Source organism: Camponotus vicinus, unplaced genomic scaffold (assembly GCF_025532165.1).
Source record: "Camponotus vicinus isolate PSW18456_S1 unplaced genomic scaffold, iyCamVici1.0 SCAF_13, whole genome shotgun sequence".
NCBI lineage: Eukaryota > Metazoa > Arthropoda > Insecta > Hymenoptera > Formicidae > Camponotus > Camponotus vicinus.
In genome coordinates this window covers 8369246-8379745 of record NW_028141949.1, presented here as the reverse complement: position 1 = coordinate 8379745, position 10500 = coordinate 8369246, and the positions used below count along the sequence as shown (strand labels likewise).

The 10500-nt window shown below is 43.6% G+C and overlaps 1 protein-coding gene across 1 annotated transcript; it reads right to left on the bottom strand.

Moving 5' to 3' along the window:
- Positions 1–8957: 8957 nt before the first annotated feature.
- Positions 8958–10164, bottom strand: LOC145963646 (uncharacterized). The gene is made up of 3 exons (XM_083085773.1): positions 9832–10164; positions 9412–9742; positions 8958–9038 (listed from the first exon to the last, which is right to left on the bottom strand). The coding sequence occupies exons 1-3, from the start codon at positions 10162–10164 to the stop codon at positions 9007–9009; spliced, it is 696 nt and encodes a 231-aa protein (XP_082941899.1). The 3' UTR covers positions 8958–9006.
- Between the last annotated feature and the right edge of the window lie 336 nt (positions 10165–10500).

Sequence of the window (10500 nt, the reverse complement as noted above, 5' to 3'; positions counted from 1 at the left end):
GTTTCGGGTACGATATACCGCTTGTCATCGTACGGGCTCAGAGCAATTTTCGTCTCGCGGACGGTATACACTTCGTGCAATTTAGATCTTATACAGGACTGTTGTCGCGTCATTTCGATCTCATCGTGCAAACACCGCGTATAATCGTCGAACGTTATATTACGCGCTACGACATTACTTTTGACGCCTTTTGCCCTTTTTGTGTCTTTCATACCATCGACTCGTAACGCGTACATTTTTACTCTAAGCCCGACGAATTCGGTCATTATCGCACCGTTATTTTCATCCTTCATCAAGCCCGGCACTTTTTTATTCACGAGCGATATACCGTACGCATTATCCGCGGCATAATCGCTCGTGTCGAATCTAGCGATATCGCGCTTCATGTTCTCGTACACATCGACGCACTCGACGTGATATATTAGACTATCTGTGTCGGTGTACATGATCTTACATTTGTCGCGATACAGAGGAAACATGTACTCGTGGTGAAATTCGTACAGACACTCTTTCGATATGTCGAGTATGCACATACCGACGTAGATTGGTTTATAAAATTTTACTTCCAATTTGCGCAATTCTACGGCGATTAAGTTTTCCGAAAAAACGCTTCGACTATGGAAATTTGGTTTGGCGATCATCGCTTCTGCGCCGTATCGTCCGTCCCACTTTGTCAATAATTTTACATCGACGCGATTACGCACATTTTCCATCGTTTTGCCAAATACCGCATTGTTCATTAATTTGTATACATTTTTTTCAAAATCGTTTTTCGCGAGTGTTCTAAACTGTGTATTTAATTCGATATAACTGCGAAGCCACGGAGATTGCAATACGCGATGTATTTTTCTAACGCGAAGGCCGTGTCGCGTACATTGCTGTAGGTTGCGGTAGTGTATCACGTAACGCTTCTTATTGTATAACGTTGCAAGAAGCTTGTCTTGCCGCTTGCCGGGCGGCTTGTCGCGTGTCGGACAAAACGGTAGGTCAGTGTGCGTATCGTGAAGATGTTGCGGGTACTCGAGATCTACCTCGAGGCAGGGATGCCAGTTTTGGCCCACTGCACGCTACGCATACAAAGAAAGAACCGTGTACGTGTGGCGCTCGGAGCTCGACAAGCTTCGGGCAGTAGAAGAGTGCAAACATACTCTCTACTGTCTCCTTCCCTCTCAAGCTATAGCTATAGCTAATGTAAATCTGTACGTTACCTATAGATGGCGTTAATTTAAAAGCCGGTAACTGCCGCCGCCAATATGTAACGGGTGGCAGTGAAAGCTGGCGGCGCTAATATAACGCGTGAGCGAAGTCGCACGGTTCTCTCTCGCCTCCGAATAGCGAAATAAGAAAGCCTAATCTGTGATCATTAAAGAGTATATTTCAAAAAAGATACAAGAGTCGATTCCATCCGTCCGGTTCTTTCATCCTCATCCTTCTTCGACGAATTTAAAATCTATCAGACGGCAGCCGCGGAATTAAATAATAGAACATCCAGCGATCTTTCAACATCAGAAGTGGGATCACCGGCTGGTGGAATCCTCGTACGGACACAGGCCAAGGTCAAGGTCAGGACACCTGTGTAGAGAAAAAACGAGCGTGTTAATAAGGAGCACGTGGCAGATAAAAATGGATCGAGCAGCATTAGAGAGGCTCACGGTCGAGCAGCTGCGACAGGAAGCAGCCAGGTACCGCCTTCCAACGACGGGGAGAAAGATCGATCTGATCGAGACGATCATTTCTCATCTCGAGGACAATGGCCCTGTCGCAGGTCTGTTGGGGTCAACTCCGGGTCAAGAGGACACCGGAGATGGAGCAGGCCCTTCGAGACGAGCGGATTCGCCGGAGCAGTCCGATGTCCTCCGCCAGATGGTTAACGCGCTGCAGAACGTTATCCGACGGCAGGACGAGGAACGAGAGGAGCAAAGGCGCTGCTTCCAGGAACAGCAGCGACAGTTCGGCCAGCTACTGGAAGTCCTCACGACACAGAGGACCACGGGCGCGCCGGCGATGAACGGCGCTTCAGAACGTGAGAATCCAGTTCCGGGGCCGTCTGGTTTTCGGAGAGATCGACTTCGAGCCAGGAGGCAGCCCCTGCCAGGGCGTCAGCGTGGTCGACGGGCGGCGCGATTCAGACGTTGGCCTCCCAGATTCGGGAGTTTTCCGGAAAGGAGGACGAAAACGTGCGAGCCTGGGTCCGCAGAATAGAGAAAATCGTCCAGGTGCACGGAGTTGGCGACGGCGTGACGTTGCTAGCAGCCTCCAGCAAGCTATCTGGATCTGCCCGCAGATGGTTCGACATCCAGGGCGGAGCGGCGGTCGAGTCGTGGACGGGTCTTCGCGACGAGCTGGTCAAAGTATTTGACCAGAAGGTGCCATTCTTCAAGGTCATGCAGAAGATTGAAGGTAGGAGATAGTTACCAGCCAAGGAGACCTACGATGAATACGCCATAGACAAATTGGCGCTCATCGGGTGGACTTGACGGAGAAGGATAAAATCCACCTGTTGATTGGCGGCATCGCACAGTCCTCGCTGCGCGGCACTGCGTTATCCATGGACGCAACGACGGTGGACACCTTCATGGAGCACATGAGGCGGATCACGCACGGCGTCGCGGAGCAAGACAGGAAGCCGAGGGCGACGAACTCGATGGCCACGCCCAAGGATGGAGCCTGCAGGAATTGCGGGAAGAAGGGTCACAGCCATAAAAAATGCAAAGGTGAGATAATTTGTTTTTATTGTAAAGAGAAGGGACATCGACGCTTCGATTGTCCGCTTCTCAAGAAGAAAGACGGGAAAGGACAGAAACAGACGGCAACGTCGGTCTTCCTCGGCGGACGTGGTGGCAGTCGTCCAGGAGGGTCCTCGCCGGCTCGTCATCGAAGACCCGGTGATCGACGTCGATAGTCTGTTGGGCAAACGCAGTCAATTAGCGGCGTTAATTGATACAGGAAGTCCCGTTTCTTTTATGAAATATAAGATATTCAATAATTATGTAAAGCCGGCGCGCGTAAAGCTAAACTCGACAAATAGTGTTAAAAAATTTGAGCGATCGAGCGTTAGAAATTTGCGGAACCGTTAAAGTTCAAATAACATTGCGAGCGATGCCAGGAGTTGAATTTTTGATATCTTTCTTTGTATTAAAAAACGATTCTTTTAGCGCTGATTTGATTATAGGTCGCGACTTTTTCATATACGAAAATCTTACTTTGATATTGAAGCCTACAGCTCAAGGGCAAAAAAACTCGGTCGAACTGTTTGCCCACTTGCTTCTTTGTGTTGAAGAGCGAAATAATAGCCTAGAACAAACAATTGATAACCTTACAACAGACTTCGGATATAATATTGAAAAGCGATTGAAAACAATGATACGCGAAATAGAAAATAAAGAGATCATACCGATAGAAGATGACTATTGCGTGAAGGTCAGGCTCAAAGACGAATCCTTGTATGCGTACGCTCCCCGGAGATTCGCGCACACCGAACGTCTTCAGATGCGAAAAATTACCGACGATCTTCTCCGACGGGATATCATCCGGCCAAGCGTATCCCCGTATTGCGCAAGGGTCATCCCTGTAAGGAAAAAAGACGGTAGCATGAGACTGTGTGTCGATTTACGACCGTTAAATAATAAAGTTATAAAACAAAAATATCCATTCCCCATAATTGAAGAATGTCTCGCGAGGCTCGGGAACAATAAAGTATTTTCTTTGTTAGACTTAAAAGATAGCTTTCATCAAATAAAAGTACATGAAGACTCGATGAAATATTTTTCGTTCGCGACTCCCGACGGACAATTCGAATATAAAAGACTTCCGTTCGGTTATTGTGAAGCACCGGCCGAATTTCAGAAAAGATTGATACAAATTCTAAGTTCATTCATCCGGGAAGATAAAGTAATTCTGTATATCGTTAATGTATTAATTCCGTCAAAAACCGTTGAAGAAAATTTAAGAACGATAAAAGAAATTATGCTCGTTCTTAAGAAATACGGATTCGCGTTAAACTTACCTAAATGCAAATTTCTTAGAGAGAAGATAGAATTCCTCGGTTATATAATTTCGAAAGACGGACTTACATTAAGCTCGCGGCACACGGAAGCCGTAAAAAATTACAAACCAGAAGATCGGCTTCAATTGCAAAGATTTCTCGGTCTCGTAAATTATTTCCGGAGATTTATTAGAGATTACGCGGGGATAGCACAACCGCTACAAAACCTTTTAAAAAAAGATGTAAAATTTGAATTTGACAACGCGTGTATCGAGTCTTTCAATCAATTAAAAATGAAACTCACTTCGACGCCGGTGTTACGCCTGTATAATCTTGCAGCCGAAACGCAGCTGCACACAGACGCCTGTAGTACGGGCCTCGGCGCGATCCTACTCCAGAGACAGGATGACCAGTCCTGGGCCCCAGTTGCGTATTTTAGCCAGACCACGAACAGCGCTGAAAGAAATTATCATAGCTATGAGTTGGAAATGTTAGCCGTTGTGCGAGCTATTGAAAGATTCCATTTATATTTGTATGGTCTAAACTTTACAATAATAACGGATTGTAATTGTTAAATCCCCGCATCAATTTCAACCAAATTACCGACTAAATCTCGCGCTCTAGATAGAACAAAACTCTAATTACCGACTTCAGATAACACCGGCTCCGCCTAAAACGAATCTATCTTACCAACACCGGATAGAACTAACCCACGATAAAAACGAGTTATCTCCCTATCTGACTCCCGGCCACACCAATAGATGGCAACCGTCATCTCCCACCCCTAAGGAACACCCCCATCATCCCTACCTCCCCACTCTTCAACCCCGAATCAAGGGACCTCAGTGCAGTCCCAAAACCCGGCACTTCGATTCCGAGTCCCGAGCGAGCCACTTCTCTTCCAGAAGTGTTCCCTGGACACGCAATAATTCCATTTCTAAACGCGATCCTATTTCCAGTTGAGATTCTATTTCTAAACGCGATTCTATCTCCAGTTGTAACTCCATATCCGAATACAATTCTATTCCGACTGCGAATTCACTCCAAAACTTACGACGACTACCATTTCATACTGCCAGCGTCCGCGCCGATAGCTCTCTCTCGAACAATCTATATTGTAACCTAACATTGTAAATAAACCGAATACACTTGAATATACTCTTAGTTATTATACACAGTGTTGAAATTTAGTACGCCTAACCCTGTACGCATCTCCTCCAACGAATCGGCACGAATTCCTTAGCCATACTATAAACCTGGTTTCGATCATCCGCGAACAGTGTTAATACGGTGCCTACCACGCGGCACGGTTATCATGGGCTCTTAACTCCGCCGTTTAGTGCTAACACTCTGCACACTCGGCATTCCCACCCCCTAAAAGATCGGTACTCCGGTGCTAATAAGCTGCACGTTGTTCTCGATCATTCCTACCATCTCCCATGATCGAACCCAGCCGGCTTGCTAATTCCGTTTTTCTGTAGATGCCTAAAGCAAGGAGAGGCGGACATCAATTTTACGCGCGCAGTTTATATTATAAATTCAAATACGCTCCCGTGACCGAAACTGATAGCGAGTTCCTGGGGACTGAGCGTATATACCTCGATATTGAGTACGAAGCATTCTTCAACCCGCAAGTCCAACTAAAAGGGATCAAGCCTATAAGAAAGGATATCCGTATTAAATCAATCGAATATTCGCAGTGGCCGCGTAATCTGACAACCCTAGACAGTAAGCCGTCACTACCGCCCCTGAACTACGCGCCCGGGGATCCCCGGAAGACGCGCTACCTTCAGATCCGCGCAGAAGTCTTACACAAGGAATACGGGGCCAGTACACCCGAACACTGGGGCACCGCGGACCAGCCGATAATATTAGATTAATTCCCCACGCGCTAAATCCAGTAAGAACCCAGGACACAACGGAATACGATTTTGAAACCGAAAGAACCACGTAAGTTTCACTTTTATTGCCCCAGACGAGGCAACGATTCACCCTTGCCCCTGACAGGGCAACCCTTTGCCTGAGTTTTATTGCCCTGACCCTTTTTTAGGAATTTTCACTTTTCCAACTCGTAAGAAACCCCGAAGTAATATTTAGCAAGAAATATTATATATGTAAATTCTACAAGCGATTAAAAACTCTGAGGGTAAATAAATAAATAAACTATTAAATTATTGTAAATTCAGCCGTTACCTTTTTTTTTATTCCCCTAACTCAAATACACTACGCCCACATGAATCGCGAACACACGCACGGCGAAGTATTCGACCGACTCACGAATATTCGTTGCACATACATTTCGGGGTTCGCCCATAGGATCCATCTAACTCCCTATTGCGTATACTGCTTCGCCAACTCGAATAATATTAACAAGGACCCATACGCGTATTTCAATGTCCATTTAGCCATAGGTAGCGATACCTACGACGGGGTACGCTGCACTGTATGCTCTCGAAATCTCGCAAATTTCTTCCCTTTCGATTGCAACCAATGTATCGCTGCATATGTTAGATTCGCCAGGGAGTTAAGGCAGCAAGGCATAAATTATTATTCACTTCCTGACCCGATTAAAGTTTTCGTGACCGGCACCCCTCGCCGGTAACTTTGTCGATAACTCCCCAGCGGCCGGTAACGTCGTTTCCGCCGCTAACGCCTTCGGGGCCTCTTGGTTCGCTTTCCCTTGGGAAAATCTGTCGCTCGGGTAGCCTAGTCGCAGGCACTCTCCAGGGCCTCTGCCCCTGAAATAAGCGACCCGTCCGGCGCAAGGTCCGAGTACTCGTAGGAGCCGCGATCCCGCCGAGACGTAACATAATGCAATTGTATATGCGGTAAAAAAAGGCGAATCTTAATCCGAGAATAGCAAGATGGAGACTCTCGCGCTTCAAAATTATACATTTAATATAACTCACCGGCCTGGTTCACGCATGTCTCACGTGGATGTACTCAGCCTTAGCGTTGCATATGTAAATGAGCTTCCTCTCGAGCGCGAGTTGGAGTTCCGTCAATTGGCTGACTCTAGAATACACGAAATAGCAAAAGAATTAGAAATGCGAGATAACGATCAATTTAACTTAATAGATGGATTAATATATTGACGTGAAAACGAACATATGAGATTTGTAGTGCCTGAATCGATGGTAATGAGCGTTTTGCGGGCTCATCACAATGACATGGCACATTGTGGCGCGGAAAAAACATTATCAGGCATAAAACAAAATTATTGGTTCCCTTCTATGCGGAAAAAACCGTATGATTATATAGAAAATTGTCTCACCTGTCTTATGGCTAATAATGCGACAAACAGATTCGAGAGAGAGACTGCTCTGTATCCATTGCCCAGCTCTCCGATGCGACTGCACGCTGATCATTTTGGGCCGCTGCAAGATACTCCTGAAAATTTCAAACGTATATTAGTTATAGTAGATGCTTTTACCAGATTCACGTGGTTATTTGCAACAAAGTCGACAAGCTCTAAAGAAGTTATATCACATATGGAAAAAATGTTCAATACTTTTGGAAAACCGATAGAATTAATAACAGATAGAGGCACGGCTTACACGTCACATGAATTTGCTGATTTTGTCAATAGTAATCGTATAAAACACAGAAAAGTAGCAGTAGCAGCACCTTGGGCAAATGGTATAGTGGAGCGAATCAATAGGTTTATCAAAACATCTCTCACGAAGCTGTTACACACATCCTCTGATTGGAATCAACATTTAGGAACGTTACAATATATAATAAATAATACTTACCACTCAAGTGTTAAGACGAGTCCAGCAAAACTCCTCTTAGGTTTTGACCAGCGAAGCCACACCGATTCAGCCTTCGCTCAGTTTACTCAGATTCTTACTAACGTTGATTCTGATCTAGAAAAAGAAAGAGAAGAATATAGAGATAAAGCCCTTCAGGCAACAGATGCGATAAGGAATTATAACAAAAATTATCAAGACCAGCGTAGCGTTAAACCAACAATGTACAAAGAAGGCGACTACGTATTGATTAGAGATACACGTAATATACCCGGTAAGAACACAAAATTAAAGCCAAATTATAAAGGTCATTACCCAGTTACAAAAAGCCTGGGAAATAATCGGTATGTCATTCGTGACATCCGTGGCTTCAATTTGACAGCCAGACCATTGGACACAATCCTTTCCGCGGATCGGATTAAGCCGTGGGTCAGGCTAAAGGACTCTATAAATGATTAAAATAAGTATAGTAATAAGTTAGTAATAAGGCATAAATCTACAATTATTCAATAAGATTATTGTTAAATTAGTTTAAATAAGACACTGTATACGCTTTAGGGCCAAAGAAACGTGCAATTACCTATATAAGACGCCGAGAGCACTCACCAGTATTATAATAACTGTCACTCTAACTTATTGCGTCGTTAACTAACAACGTAAATAACGTTAAAAATATAAAATATGTAGTCGATAAGGTAGGAACCAACCGACGCACCGAGACGGTGCGTAAGGCCAAGATGACCGAAGCTGTAAATCTGTACGTTACCTATAGATGGCGTTAATTTAAAAGCCGGTAACTGCCGCCGCCAACATTTAACGGGTGGCAGTGAAAGCTGGCGGCGCTAATATAACGCGTGAGCGAAGTCGCACGGCTCTCTCTCGCCTCCGAATAGCGAAATAAGAAAGCCTAATCTGTGATCATTAAAGAGTATATTTCAAAAAAGATACAAGAGTCGATTCCATCCGTCCGGTTCTTTCGTCCTCATCCTTCTTCGACGAATTTAAAATCTATCAGACGGCAGCCGCGGAATTAAATAATAGAACATCCAGCGATCTTTCACTAACGCCTCGAGAATCTAGGGATGGGCGATGTTCAAAATAAAATCGATTTTAATAACATCGATTTTTAAAAAAAGAATCGATTTTGAAAATCGATTTTCTATATAAAAAAATCGACGAATCGATTAATCGAATAAAAAAATTATTGATAAGTAGGGTTATTTTATTATTGAATTTTTTCATATCTTGTTATTTTATTGTTTCTTATTACTACATTCCAGTTGTGCCCAAAGTTCTTCTACCTAAAAATTTATATATATATAATTCATTTAACTCATTTGTTTTAAATGAATAAATAAAAGGTCACAGAAATAGCAAAACACTCAATTGCATTAGATTACAAACACATCTATATACTTTATAGTTATTTTACATTGGAACAAATCTTCGAATAAAAAACTGAAAATTAAATGACAAGAAATAGGAAATGTTAGATAGAAAATAGGAACTGTCACCGTTTACTTTAAAAAAATATCATGCCTTACATAGTAAAAAACATATAACAGTAACAAGAGAGGAATACAATTGCAGGAGTATAACAGTTTTGTTGTCACTCTAAACCCCAATCCTTTCGTGCAAGCGAACTGAGAAACAACAGTTAGTTTAAGTGCTCACCGGATAGTCTGCTCCGATTGTCGGTTTTGATGTCACCAGCTTGAGAAAACAGCCGTTCGGATGGCACCGACGTGCCAATAATACTGACGTATTTTATTGCCAATTTATACAATGACGGAAATGCGAGTTTCATTGATGACCAATACTTGAGAGGATTTTCATAGCGCGGGATGACTGGTTGGCTCAAATATTGTCTTATTTCAAAACTAACGTTTTCACTGTGAGCATTGTAGTCAGCTTTAGTCGCAACCAAGTGGTCGTGAAAACTCCAGAGATCGTTTATTTCCGTCGATTGAACGGGTACTTTTTCATACATTTTTTGTACGGTACCCTTTTTAATGTAATCATTAATTCGCGATATTGCAGAAGAAGCAGCCAGAGCGCTCTCAAAGTGGATTTTTTAAATCTCGGATCCAGTACGTTTGAAATGGCTAGTATTTGGTGCAACTCAAAATCTTTAAATCGTTTATTAATCGTTGCTTCGAGTTTTTCTTTAAACTCGTGTCCACACTTTGTTAAAGGCTTACATTCTCGAACAGCCTCTTTCAGGCAGCGAACTAACGGGATGATAACGCTACATGTTGGATAGGAGTCTCCACTAACTTCAGTGATGACACGTTCGACTGATTTCATGAGGGATATGACATCTTTCAGCATTTGCATTTCTTCTCGTTTTAACATATCTGGTGCAGTCGGACACTTCGACATAACCGGATAAACGTATTCCTCGAGAGTGAGAAATCTTTCTAGCATGTAGAACGTCGAATTCCAACGTGTAGGAACGTGTAGGAACTTGAATAAATTTTAATGTAGTTCCTTCCGTTTTTCCGTCTCGTATTTGCAGCTTCTTTAATTCATCGCAAGCCACGACGCTTCTTCTTGTGATTGTGACGATAGCCTTCACTTTTGCAATCGTTTCCCGCACAGTGGGCATAGCGACTAGTACGTCTGGTACGAGATGAGATAAAGTATGCGCAAAACAGGCCAAATGTTTGTCCTGTCCCACGAAGTCGCGTACAGCTTTCTTGATGTTGGTTGCATCCGTAACGCCGTAATTTTTGATAGCTCCAAATTGAAGTCCTTTATAAC

Coding starts and splice junctions, on each gene's coding strand:
- LOC145963646 (XM_083085773.1), bottom strand. CDS start 10,164: ATGCTAGAAAGATTTCTCACTCTCGAGGAATACGTTTATCCGGTTATG. Junction 9,743..9,831: donor AAATACTAGCCATTTCAAAC/GTACTGGATCCG, acceptor TACATTAAAAAG/GGTACCGTACAAAAAATGTA. Junction 9,039..9,411: donor CAATCGGAGCAGACTATCCG/GTGAGCACTTAA, acceptor ATAAATTTTTAG/GTAGAAGAACTTTGGGCACA.